At 47.0% G+C, this 14,041-nt stretch overlaps 1 protein-coding gene across 50 annotated transcripts in view; it reads left to right on the top strand.

Moving 5' to 3' along the window:
- Positions 1-14,041, top strand: part of PPHLN1 (periphilin 1) — a 105,022-nt gene that overhangs the window by 24,869 nt on the left and 66,112 nt on the right. For 16 of the 50 annotated variants that reach the window (XM_051850946.3, XM_051850951.3, XM_089304035.1 and 13 more), the window contains one exon: positions 5,982-6,056. The exons of the other annotated variants lie outside the window; for them this stretch is intronic. In XM_051850946.3, the coding sequence (XP_051706906.1) occupies positions 5,982-6,056 (75 nt within the window). The remainder of the gene's footprint in view (positions 1-5,981; positions 6,057-14,041) is intronic. 50 annotated transcript variants of the gene reach the window in all.

Below are 14,041 nucleotides of genomic sequence, written 5' to 3' on the forward strand. Positions count from 1 at the left end.
GAAGCCTCTTGAGTCCACAAACTACGACTTTATTTAGACAAAGCCATAATCAAAATGGAAATTCTCTCCTCCCTTCAGAGAAAGATATCTCCTTCTTTGATGGCTCCTTTTCTCTGTAGGAATCTCCATCACAGAGATCTTTCATGTAGGTCATTTTTTGCCACAGTGTCTTGACTTTCCATGCCTGCAATGCTCTCATGGGCTTTTTAGCCAGAGCCGAATGCCTTAAGGGCTGATTCTGAGGCCAGAATGCTGTTCAGGGCATTTGTCATTCTATGTGTCTGCTGTATGTCCTGCTTCCCATGTTGGATTGTTCTCTCCTTTTTAATTCTATCAATTATTAATAACAGACACTGGTCTTGTTTATGTGATCCCTTTAACACTTAATCCTATCCGTATAATCAGTTATGAACTTAACTGATCACTTTAACCAATAAGATGGCATTGGTACCTCCCGACTTAATGGGATTTGGAGTCTCATGGCAAGTTTCTAGCGTCATCCACAGGGGTAAAGTTGAGAGAATGTGTGCTGAACTGTACATCTCTTCCCTCTCCTATTCTCACTCTTATTTTTAACAAGGATCAATTGTCAAGTGGATTTAAACACAGAAGAACAATTCTGTGTTAAATAAAGAGTTCAACCAATGGTATTGAGTGGAAAAATACTAAAAAGAGTAAAATAGTAAGCTGTTCCTTGACAGGATAAGGGCTGATCAAGTCATTGCTTCTCACAGTGTCAGTTTCACTTCTACAGGTTTCATTTTAGGTGTTCAGTTAGTTGTCACAGATCAGAGAGAACAGACAGGGTCATAAGCAAAGTGGAAGTTCTCTCCTCCTTTCAAAGAAAGGAACAATATAGTAAGCTGTTCCTCAACAGTTAGCACAAGGGTGATGAAGTCATTGCTTCTTTTTTTTTTTTTTTTTTTGACAGGCAGAGTGGACAGTGAGAGAGACAGAGGTCTTCCTTTGTCCGTGGTGGTTCATTCCCCAACAGCCGCTGCGGCCGGCTCACCGTGCTGATCCAAAGCCAGGAGCCAGGGGCTTCTCCTGGTCTCCTGTGCGGGTGCAGGGCCCAAGCACTTGGGCCATCCTCCACTGCCTTCCCAGGCCACAGCGGAGAGATGGACCGGAAGAGGAGCAACCGGGACAGAATCCGGCGTCCCAACTGGGACTAGAACCCGGGATGCCAGCGCCGCAAGTGGAGGATTAGCCTAGTGAGCTGTGGCACCGGCCAAAGATTTACTTTAGTTTATTTGGAAGACAAAGTTACAAAGAGAGGTAGAAACAGAGAGGTCTTCCATCCAGTGGTTCACTCCCCAGATGGCTGCAAAGGCCGTAGCTGCGCCAATCTGAAGTCAGGAGCCAGATCTAGGTCTCCCACACCGGTACAGGGGTCTAAAGACTTGGGCCATCTCTTACTGCTATCCCAGGCCATAGCTGAGAGCTGGATCGGATGAGGAGGAACTGGGACTAGAACCGGCGCCCATATGGGATGCCTGCGGTTCAGGCCAGGACTTTAAACCACTAAGCTACCGCGCTGGCCCCTAGTCTCTCTTTAAATCCTTTAACATTTCTTTTAAAAGGCCAGGTGCCAGCCGGCGCCGTGGCTCAATAAATAGGCTAATCCTCTGCCTAGCGGCGCCGGCACCCCAGGTTCTAGTCCCGGTTGGGGTGCCGGATTCTGTCCCAGTTGCCCCTCTTCCAGGCCAGCTCTCTGCTGTGGCCTGGGAGTGCAGTGAAGGATGACCCAAGTGCTTGGGCCCTGCACCCCGTGGGAGACCAGGAGAAGCACCTGGCTCCTGCCTTCGGATCAGCGTGGTGCGCCAGCCGCAGTGCGCTGGCCATGGCAGCCATTGGAGGGTGAACCAACGGCAAAGGAAGACCTTTGTCTCTCTCTCTCTGTCCACTCTGCCTGTAAAAAAAAAAAAAGGCCAGGTGTCTTGTAATTAAGTACATATACGTTTATAATAGTTACATCTTCCTGTTTAATTGATCACTTAACATTTGTTCTGTTAAATTCTAGTTTGTCTGATATTAAGGTGGCTGTGCCAGCTCTTTGGTTTACTGTTCTCATGGAATATCTTTTTCCAACATTTGACTTTCAGCCTGCCTGTGCCTTTCCTGGAAAAATGTGTTTCTTTTTTTTTTTTTTTTTATTTTTTTTTTTATTTTTTTTTTTTTTATTTTTGACAGGCAGAGTGGACAGTGAGAGAGAGAGACAGAGAGAGAAAGGTCTTCCTTTGCCGTTGGATCACCCTCCAATGGCCGCCGCTGCAGCCGGCGCACCGCTCTGATCCGATGGCAGGAGCCAGGATCCAGGTGCTTTTCCTGGTCTCCCATGGGGTGCAGGGCCCAAGCACCTGGGCCATCCTCCACTGCACTCCCTGGCCATAGCAGAGAGCTGGCCTGGAAGAGGGGCAACCGGGACAGAATCCGGTGCCCCAACCGGGACTAGAACCCGGTGTGCCGGCGCCGCAAGGTGGAGGATTAGCCTAGTGAGCCACGGCGCCGGCTCGAAAAATGTGTTTCTTGAAAGCAGCAAATAGATGAGTTTTGCTTTTTAATCTTTTGAACTAGTCTGTGCCTTTTGACTGAGAGTTGAGGCCATTGATATTCAAGGTGATTATTGATAAGTAATGATTTTGCCCTGCCAATTTTTCCAAGATATTCCTAATTTATGCTTTGAACTTCCTTTGTTCTTTCAATGAGAGATTTTCTTTCTTTACCTTCTTTTGTATTGATGCCAATGTTTTTGTGTATAACACATCTTTAAGCATCTTTTGCAGGGCTGCGCGAATGGTCACAAATTCTATCAATTTCTGTTTGTTATGAAAAGTCTTTATTTCACCTTCATTCACAAATGAGAGCTTTGCAGGATATAATATTATGGGATGACAGTTTTTTTGACTTAGGACTTGGGCCATATCTCGCCATTCCCTCCTAGCCTGCAGGGTTTCTGATGACAAGTCTGCTGTGAGTCTAACTGGAGATCCTCTGAAAGTAATTTGGTGTTCCTCTCTTGCACATTTTAGAATCTTAATTCTTCTAGGATAAAAAGCATCTACATTCCTGGAGTCATTTCAACGGATGGAATTGAGAGCCTTAGTACTGTCCACCCCTTCCTCTGCAACCCCCTGGTGTCTGGATATCTTCATGCTTTAAGCTTTCTCCCAAAATTTGGCCTGTGAGAATCTTTTCACAGTAGCATCTGTGTCATTATCTTAACTATTTTTTCACTGAGGTAGATTATGTATTGTAGAATGGGCCATTTTAAGCATTTCATTGGTTAATTACATTCTTGGTATCAGGCATTCATCACTGCTGTGTCTAAAACCTTTTCACATCCCCCTACCCATTGATTGATGAACCTATATCTTTCCCTACCATCAGCCGTTGGCAACAAGCATTGTGTTTTTGGCTTCTCTGAATTTGTCTATTCCGGATATTCCATATTCATGGATTAGGCAGTTTTCAGGGATTATGCATGTTGCAGCCTGCGGCAAAACCTCATTCCTTGAAACAGTGAATAATACCCCCTGGTTGTGTGCCCCACATTATGTTGAACCATTTACTTGTGGTCGACGTTGGAATTGTCTGGTTCTTCTCTTCTCTTAATGTGCATTGAGCATTGATGGACAAACAACTGGTTTGAGTGCCTATACGCACTTCTCATGTACACATGTGGAAGCACAATTTCCGGGTCATAATGATAAATTTTTTGAGATTGATTTATTTAAGAGGCAGAGGTATAGACAAAGAGGGAGAGGGGGAGGAACAGGAGAGAAAGAGACAGACAGACTAGGTGAGGAAGAGGAGAAAGACATCAGAAGAGTGTGATGTTAGCATGCAGCCCTGAGTGGTACTCTGTGCGTGGACCCTGGGAGGTTATCTATCCGTCATGGGCAAGTGGGGTCTTCCCTCTTTGGCTGCTAACCTCTAGCAACATCTCACCATCCTAAAGACTGTACACTTCATGATGCTTAAGTTCCTTCACTCGGATTCACTCCTGGGTGGGTGGAGGCATTTCTTGTTACAACTCCTGTATCTTCACTGTTGAGTGAGATGATATAATGTTGGTCTGTTGTTTGTTGTTTATCTTAACCCGTAATGGCTTTGACAGCATTCATTAAGTCACAAAATGTAAATAATTAGATGTTGCAATTTCCTCTGAAAAATTGCTTTAAAACTGACTTTGCCTTAGAGGCTCTTTAAAGAATTTTTAGGTGGATTTTATTTGAAAGTTGAGAGAGAGAGAGAGATGCATTTAAGGCTGGATGAGTGGATCAATGAAGTCATCTCCAGGTTGCCCTCCACATGTCTGCAGTAGGTGAGCTGGGTCTGGCCGAGGTGGGAGCCAGGAACTCAGTCCAAGTCTCCCACGTGGACGGAGCAAAGACCCAACTACTTGAGCCATGAGCTGCTGCCTCTGGGAGTGTGTGTTAGCAAAAAGCTAGAATGAGGATCAGAGCTGGTGTTTGCACAAGGCACTCAGATCTGAGGCGGCAAGCATCTCAAGTGCATCTTGACTACTGTTTAGTGCTCCCTTTCCCACATGTTTTAAGCAGTTGGTACAGTTTCAAGTTATTTATCTGAAAGAAAGAAGAAGAGCTCCCATTTACTGGTGCTTTCTCAATGCCCAGCTGACACGTGGGCAGGGTCACTGCCAGGAGCTGGGAACGCCATCCAGTTCTGCGAGGTGGATTATCCTAACCCAACTGTTTGAATCCTCACCATTGCCTTCCAGGATCTAAACTAGCAAGGAGCTGGAGTTAGAAGCTGTTGCTGGTTATGGAATCCAGGTACTTCGACATGGGACTACTGAGCTAATCGCCTGTCCTTGTATTTGGTTATTTGTTATAAAATGGGTCCTTCCTCTCGCTGTTGAGTGTTTGCTTGTTTGCTTTGCTTGTTTTGTTTTTGTTTTTGTTTTAGATTGTGTGTTTTCCTCTGCAGCAATTTCCACAACATGCAGTGTTTGAATCAACTTAGGTTTATCATGGTGTGTGTTTTAGGAAAGAAATGTGTTGCCTTCCTCACCAGATTATCTCCGTTATATAAAGTGTTTTAAAATTTGAGTCCTCTATAGGAGAAAGGTTGAAAAGGAGATAGCGTGATGAAAAGACCAAGAACTGAAACTGCATATGGCAAACTTGCTGGGTCCGAGTTGATGAGGCAAGGCAGGCTTAGAGGAAGCTGTTTGACTGAGGTCAAAGACGGCAGGTGCCCAGATGAATTACTTGTTGAATCTGACTCTGCCTGCGGGGCTTGCTCTGAGTCTGCCAGTGGTAATCACCGTGTTCAGTTCTGTAAAAAAGAGATGGCTGCCGAGGTTACTCGCTCAAAACTCCCTTTTGGATTTCTTTTTAAGGATATTCTTTTTATGTATTTGAAAGGCCGAGTTAGAGAGAGAGAGAGAGAGAGAGAGATTGACCCTCCCTCTGTTGTTTTACTCTGAAAATGGCTGCATTGGCTGGGGCTGGGCCAGACTGAAGCCAGGAACCAGGGGCTTCTTCTGAGTCTCCCCATGTGGACGCAGGGCCCCAAGGACTTGGCCATCCTAGCTGCTGTCCCAGGCGCATTAGCAGGGCGTTAGACCCGAAGTGGAGCAGCCGGTGCTCAGACTGGCCCCCACAGGGGATGCTGACAGTGCGGGTAGCGACTTAACTCGCCACGCCACAGTGCCAGTCTGTCCTTTTTGGAAGTGATTCAAGTGGACAAACCGAGGGTTTAAACCCCGAAGCAGCCGGTGAGGCTGCTCCACGAGCCTGGGTTTGATGGCAGCCGTGATACTCAGAAGGTGAGACTGTGTACCGCATCAGGTTGCAGCATGGCAGGTTGATGTGTGGTTATCAGTGACTCTGAAGAGTAGTACCTCATGGAAAATCGAGTGACCCTGGTGAACAGTCACAGACTGGATTGTCTGATGAAGAAGGCATTTCACTCCCACACTCATTTCCCCACTTGATGTGATCTGTGTGCAGGGGGAGGCAAACAACGGAGCCCTTACTCCCTCTTCCTCCAGAGGCCCTGCGACGGAAAGCTCCCTCCTTCACAAGGTACAGTCGATGCTTCCTGCCCGCGGGACGTCGGTGTCACAGCACGGGCCGCATCCTGCTGGTGCTGGCCCCTGCAGTCACCGTTGCAATCTCCAGTCCACACTGATCACTTTGATATTAGTGCTCTGTGTAACATGTTGGGAAAGATGTTTCAAGATCCTGTAGAAATCAAAACAAAAGCCAGCCTAACGTTTCTATCATTGAATTTTGCTTTCCAGTCTACAGTGACACTTGTAAAGCAGCCAAGTCTGTCAGATATTGTCAAGAGACAGGGTGGAAGAAACTGCATCGTTTCCTGGTATCCTGTGAACAATGCAAGCTGTAGGCAACGTGGTTATTCCTTATTTGTGCTTGTGAACTCATCAAGGCCCGTGGTTTATTTCAGGATTTGCGTCTGTGTGTGTAATGGTCCTGGATCATCGCAGTGTGGGGGTGTGTTGGAGCCGAATAGGCACAACCCCTGAATTACTTGGCTCCTTGTAGGAAAATGCCCTTTGACCCCTTGTTTTCCCAGGGTCTTTCTGCCTACCCTTCAGTCTGTATTTCCTTCATCTGCATAAGGATTTGGTGTAGCTGGAACTCTTGACCTTGACTTAACTGCAGTCTGTCTTCTGTGAAGCAGATTCGAGGAGGCTGGTGCTGCTGCTTGTCCCAGAGTTCTTTTCAGGAACAGAGCAGGACCGGCAGAGTGCACAACGCCTGTGCCACAGGTGCCTTCGGGTGCTGCTCCGCAGAGGACTTGCCCTGTGCCGCGCCCTTGCCTTCCTCTGCGAGCTGGCGCTCCTTAACCTTGTACTGCAGACTCTTCACGTTGGAAGCGTCAGAAAAAAAAAATCATTTTTTGCTTTATTTTCATTTCATATGCAATTGACAGAGGCGGAAACGGCGACCTTGTGTGCTCTCGTACCAGAGATCCCGGTGCTGATGTCAGAAGGCTGAAGCTCGGGTTGCGTCTCCCCTGTGGGTTTTGTGGACCCGAGTACTTAAGTTGTTAGCTGTTACCTTCCCAGGGTGTGCACTGGCAGAAAGCTGGAGTGGACACGGGAGCCCAGGCGTGCTGATGTCCCAGATGGTGTCCTTCCTGCTGTGCCTGGCGCCTGCCCTGCCTTTGAAACGCTGACACTGTCTAATTATGTGAGGTCTGAGAAAGCCCTCTGCCTTGTCGTGATGCCCTTGCTCTTGAAACACGGTGACGGTGTAAACGTAAACCAGATCTCTTCACCACCCTTGAAGCTCGCCGGCAGCTTTCCCAGCCTCGTGCCGCTGGACGGAACCCCTGCCCGTCTGTGATTGATCTCCGTCCTCTTAATGTGTAGCCTGCTGGCCTTTATTTTTCCTGGTTGATTTTTGTCCCACCTTGGGTCGCATGTCACCTTTTCAGAGAGGTCTTCCTTGAGTGTCCCGTCTGGAGCAGCCCTCATGGCCACCTTTCTGAGCAGTCCCTGGCACTCTGCCCTGTTTCAGTGTGGCTGTCTGAGGGCCAGGTCTCATTCTCTCTGTGTCACTTGAACTCTTAATCACGGTATTGAGAAGAGAGTGTGTGTTTTCTGTTATTTCCTCCCTCTCTTTGTAGCTGGAGCCTAATTTCCCAGTGTTGAGATTGCTTTTCTGTCAATTCTTCTTTTTTTTTTCTTTTTCTATATTCATTTACTCCTTTGCGAGGCAGTGTTAGAGATACCGTCTGTCCTCTGGTTCACTCTCCCGATGGCCTCGATGGGCCGGGCTGTGCCAGGAGCTGGAACTCCACCCAGGTCTCCCATGTGGGTGGCAGAGACCAAGCACTTGGCCCACCACCTTCCCCTCCTCTGCCAGGGACAGGAGCAGGAAGCTGGATTGGAAGTAGAGCAGCTGGGGCTCAGACCACTGCTCTGAGATGAGACGCTGGCTTTGCAGGCAGTGCCTCCACCATTGTTCTGTGATGCTGTCCAAGCGTCTCGATTCTTGGTTAGGTTCTGGGCATATTTCTTGCCCCTTTGTAGCGCTGCATCCGTTCTTGTGCCCTCTTCCCTTCCCTGTTTTGCACTGGTGCTCAGTCCTGTGCTCTCATTAGCTTACAGACGGTCTCGTACGTTGTTGCTGGGGCAGGTCTTGGGCCATCTTCCACTGCGTTAGTCCGTGTCAGGGAGTTGGTTCAGAAGTGGAGCAGGTTGTATTGAACCGGCTCCCACATGGGATGCTAGCGCCACAGGTGGATGCTTAGGCTGCTACAACATAGCACCACCCCCCATAATGATATTTTTCTACTGACCCTTTTGAGAAAACTCAAACGGTTTTCCTTAGTGGCTGAACCATGTGGTAGTCCACCAATTGTGGTTCTAGTTTTTTCGAATCCTTGTCAACATGTATTTTCTTCTTTGTAAGCACCTGGGGAAGTGTGAGATGACATCTCATTGTTTCAACATTTATTTTGTTATTTGAAAGCAGAGTTGCTCAGAGAAGTACAAAGAGAGAGAGGTCTTCCGTTAGCTGGTTTACTCTCCAGGTGGCTGCAACGGCTGAAACTGAGCCAATTTGAATCTGGAGACAAGAGCTTCTTTGGTGTCTCCCACATGAGTGTAGGGCCCCAAGGACTTGGGCCATTTTCTAATGCTTCCCAGTCGCGTTAGCAGGGAGCTGGATCGCACGTGGAGCAGCTGGAACTGGTGCCCATATGGGATGCTACTGCTGCAGGCAGGACCTCAGCTGGTTGCGCCACAGTGGCGGGCCAGCTCCTGGCGGATTTGATTTGTGTTCTAGTGAGTCATGAGAATGACTGCCATGTCTTGTGCTTAGTGGCTGTTTGTATATATTTGAAGAAATGTCTCCTTGGATTTTTTGCTCATTTTTCAATTGGGTTGTTTGTCTTGTCACTGAGTTTTTGGTACTTTATTAATATATTTTGAGTATTAAGCCCTTATCACATATGTGATTTGCAAATGCTTTCTTGCATTTTGTTTTGCTGATAATGTTCTTTTGTGTACAAAATTTATCGTTTCATTGAAGTGTGTTTTGGTGTTTTAGCGAAAGATTTTTACCTTTTTTTTTTTTTTTTTTTTTATAATTTATTGTTGTGAAAGGCAGAGATACAGAGAAAGAAAGAGGGGAGGAGAGAGACTGTGATGTTGCATCTGCTTGTGCACTCCACAGATGGATGCAGCAGCCAGGGCTGGGCCATGACGAAGCCAGGAGCTTCTTGCAAGGTTCTCACACGCGATAGGGGGCCAAGCACTTGGCCCATCTTCCATTGATTTTTCCAGATGCATTAGCAGGGAGCTGTATTGAAAGTGTAGTATCCGGGACTTGAACCCATTCCCATATGGGATGATGGCAGTGGAGGTGTAAGCTTAGCCTACATCACAGTGCTGGCCCCAACATCTGTTTGTTTATTTTATTAGTGATCACATCTGCTGGTTCACAGATGTCTATAGTGTATAGAATTGTGCTGCTTTGAAACTGGGAGCCCGAAACTCAGTACACGTTTCCCAGATTCCTGGCATCACTGTTGCCTCCCAGAGTTCACAGTACCAGGAAGCCAGGGTCAGGGCTGGAGCCAGGGATTCGACTAGCTGACTCCAGTGCTTTCTGACTGCATCTTAGCCATTAGTCCAGATGCCTGCCCCATGTGATCACATGTGGCGATGTGGCATGAGGTCGTGGTGAGAGCTGTCCTTTTTCCCTTTTCTGTCAGTGAGAGTGATGGCTGCAGTTGTTGGGAGAGACAGTCCGCACTGTGTGGGTTGTGTTCCTCTACATCCTGCCCAGTTATGCAAGGCCCTGGCAGGTTTATCTGTTTGGTTCTGAGTTAGGATTGTAGGGAGCCACCCTGAAGTGTGTGTTCATGTCTTCCTACTGCTCTGAGGAGACTTGCTGATTGCTCGGTGTGGGAGTGGTTGTGACACAGCCTCTGCTGTGGTACGTCTCGATTTCCACTGTGTTGTTACGTGAGACTTGGAGCAGGGGGGCTGACACCAGCATACAGATGCCTGTGTTGTTTGCTGCGCTGTGGGTGATAAAGTCCCTTGTCTCTGACACAGGAGTCTTGTGTCTTCTACTAACATCTGTGAAACAGTCACAGTCTAATTTATAAGCTTCTGAGTCAGGTGAAGTCAAACCCCAGAGCTGATACCAGTGTATTGCTGTATTTGTTCACACCCACGTGTCCTTTAGTCTGCTTTGCGGCTCTCTGGCGTCTTGCAGTTTGCTGTTGCCGGCTGCTCCAGGGCCATCTTGTGGGCAGTGGGACTTTATATTCATGATTCAGCTAATCTTTTTCATTTTCTCAGTACACATACCGTTGCAATTCATATTCAGATGTTCTACTGATGGGAATGTGGAATGATTTTAGAAAGTGGATGAAGCAACAACTAAAAGGAAAAAACAGAATATTTGTGATGTCCTGTCAGCCTCCCACCCCTGCTTTCATGTATATTTTGTTTTGTTTTGTTTTTGTTGTTGTTTGACAGGCAGAGAGGACAGTGAGAGAGAGAGAGAGACAGAGAGAAAGGTCTTCCTTCTCCATTGGTTCACTCTCCAATGGCCTCCGCAGCCGGCACACTGCAGCCAGCGCACTGCGCTGATCCGAAGGCAGGAGCCAGGTGCTTCTCCTGGTCTCCCATGCGGGTGCAGGGCCCAAGCACTTGGGCCATCCTCCACTGCACTCCCGGGCCACAGCAGAGAGCTGGCCTGGAAGAGGGGCAACCGGGACAGAATCCGGTGCTCTGACCGGGACTAGAACCTGGTGTGCCGGCACCGCAGGCGGAGGATTAGCCTGTTGAGCCACGGTGCCAGCCTCATGTATATTTTAAGATGTGTTTTTATTTATTTGAAAGGCAGAGTTAGAAGTGGGGAGCAGTGAGGGGCGTAGAGGAAAATGACAGAAAGAGAAATCCTATGATGCCTGATTGATTTCCCAGATGGCCTTAGTGGCTGGGACTGGTCCAAAAAGTCAGGAGCCGCTCTGTCTGGGTCTCTCGTGTGGGTCTCATGATGGTCCATGGGCCATCTTCTGCTGTGTTCCCAGGCACTGGAGCTTGTGCTATATATGGGATGTTGTTGGTGTTGCAGGGGGCAGCCTAACCCACTGCACCTCAATGTGGCTCCTTGCTTTCAATAGAGCTACAGGCTTGACCAAGTTTTTCTTTTAAAGATTTATTTATTTATTTATATATTTGAAAGTCAGAGTTAGAGAGGAGAGCCAGAGAGAGAGAGAGAGAGAGAGGTCTTCCATCCGCTGGTTCACTCCCCAGTTGGCTGCACCGATCCGAAGCCGGAAACCAGGATCTTCTTGTCTCCCATGTGGGTGCAGGGGTGCAAGGACTTGGGCCATTTTCTACTGCTTTCCCAGGCCATAGCAGAGAGCTGGATGGGAAATAGAGCAGCCGGCTCTCTAACCGGCGCCCATATGGCATGGCGCTTCAGGCCAGGACGTTAACCTGCTGTGTATTACAAGTCTGTCATTATTTTGTACCTCTTGGTTCTGTTTTCATACAATGATTGTAATATGTTTGTTCAAAATCCTCGTCTTTTGAAAATCAGAATGTAGTTTATTTCCTTTTGTAATAAAGGAACATATCATACTTTAGTAACTTTTATCAGAACCTTTTTTTCCCATTTGTAGTTAGATCTTCCTGACAAACCTTAAAGTGTAAAAAGTATTATATATTTATGGGGCTGGCGCTGTGGTGTAGCAGGTAAAGCCACCGCCTGCAGTGCCGGCATCCCATATGGGTGCTGGTTCAGGTCCTGGCTGCTTCACTTCCAATCCAGCTCTCTGCTATGGCCTGGGAAAGCAGTAGAAGATGGCCCAAGTCTTCAGGTCCCTGCACCCACGTGGGAGACCTGAAAGAAGCTCCTGGCTCCTGGCTTTGGATCAGCGCATCTCTGTCTGTTGCAGCCATTTGGGGAGTGAACCAGCAGATGAACCTACCTCTCTCTCTGCCTCTCCTCTCTGTCTCTGACCTTCAAATAAATAAATAAATCTTTAACAAGAAAGTATTATATGTTTAAAAGGATGGAATAACAATGTCATCAAATGGCCAGTGTTATTTTTACTAGTCACTTTATTATTTGTAATCATATACAGAAATTGTTGGCTAAGTTTCAGTATTTCAGTACTTACTACTATTTTTGGAAACAGACGGATTTGTGATTATATTTTACAGCAGTGTTTATTTTAAGTGGTAGACTAACAGCTAGGAAAGCATCTGGTTCAGTTCAGTGGTACAGGTGTGTGTTGAGTGTGTATTGTGTGTGGTGTTCTGAGGCTATGTTGTTAGTCTTCTGAGTGAAATAAATGCCTAAGTAGATAATAACATAGCTATTAAGTGTTGTAGTTATATCAAGAAGCACTCACTCTGTTAGGCAGCTGCGGGAAAAGTTTACTATAGGAACTGACACTGAGCAGAACTTGCAGTGAGTTAACCAGGAGAGGAGTAATAGGAAGTATCATGCCTCAAAGGAAGACCCAGAGCTCAGCGATGGGTTGTGCAGAGACGTTAACAGTGATGACGAGTGTGAGCACGTGGCACAGGGGTTCGGTCGATGCTCAGAAACCCACAGACCCTGGAGTACCTGGGTTCAAGTTCCATCCTGTGTGGCTAGTGTGCACCCTGGGAAGCAGCAGTCACGGCTCAGCTAGCTGAGTCCAGTGGGTTTTCCTTGTGGCAAACCCAGGTGGAGTTCAGGGTTCCTGACCCAGCCCTGGCTGCTGAACAGACGTTGGAGGAGTGAACCGAGGGACGCAAGATCTCTAAGTGAAGCTAAATTTTATAAAAAACAAAAATTACTGGGGATTGTGTGTTAAAGTCAAGAAATCTGAATTTGTTCTGTTGACTGTCCAAGACACTTGAGAAATGTGAGGGACTTTAAAAAGTTCATGGAAAATGGAATGAAAAAATAAGTATTTTGGTGCAAAAAAATTGAAATCTATGCACGATCTTTTTCATAACGTATCATGAGGTACTGTCATAGGCCTGGTAGAGTGAGGAGGGCAAAGAAAATCCAGTAAGAGTTTAGTTTTGCGTTTCTTTTTCTTTGTTTTTCGGTGTGGGGGATGACATTTAAGATCATCCCGTGTCCCCCCTCCCCCTTCACAGATTGGGCATTGTGATGCGTGGTACAGACCCCATTCTCTGTGCTTCCAGTCCAGCTTCCTGCTAACCCACCTGGGAGGTAGCAGATGATGACCCAAGTACTCGGATTCCTGCCTTCCATGTGGGTGAACCCGATGGAGTTCCTGGCTCTTTGTATGGCTTGGCCTGGTTGTTGAGGGAACTGGGGGATTGGGCCAGACGGTAGATGAGCTCTTGCTCTCTGTGTCTCCCTGTCTCACTCTGCCTCTCAGATGATAATTAAATATAATTTGGAGATAGAACAAAAAATCGTGAGTATCTGAATTGAGGAAAGGGAGTGGGGATGGAAAAAAAGGATTAAATTTGATAAATACTTATAGTGTAAGTCAGCAGGACTTGGTTGTCAGGTTTCACAAAGGAGAAGACATTTTTCTTTTTTTTTTATTTTTAAACTCTGTGCATAGCAGTACCATTATCTGAGACTGGCAATTCAGGAAGAATAGTTTCAGTGGAGGAGCACTGTTCAAACTTCAGGCTGTCCAAAGGGAAGATGTGATTAGACCAGAGCAGTGGTAAGGGCCCTTGGCAACACCTTTATGGAAGTGATGGAAAGTGATGGAAACCTTTAGAACACTGTTAGGGGTCACCAGCATAGTGCCGCTGAGTATTCCATAGTGGAAACCCAACCTTTGGGTTTTGCTTTTAAGTATGAGTGAAATGTGAGGGGGATAGATGCAACACGGGTAAGGACTTGGTGAAAAATCCAAATCTTGGGAAAGAGGGAGTTGCTGTTAGCTGGAGGAGACACTGGCTAAAGGGTAAAGATTTTGTTTTCTCTTTCTTGAGCACATTCCGGGTTGGAGGGAAAGAGAAGGTCAAGTATAAAGCCGTACTGGGATAACCGATGCTGCAGGCTAAGTGAAGAACTGGGATGAA

Source organism: Oryctolagus cuniculus, chromosome 9, assembly GCF_051225735.1.
Source record: "Oryctolagus cuniculus isolate XC-2025 breed Fujian yellow rabbit chromosome 9, ASM5122573v1, whole genome shotgun sequence".
NCBI classification, from domain to species: Eukaryota; Metazoa; Chordata; class Mammalia; order Lagomorpha; family Leporidae; genus Oryctolagus; species Oryctolagus cuniculus.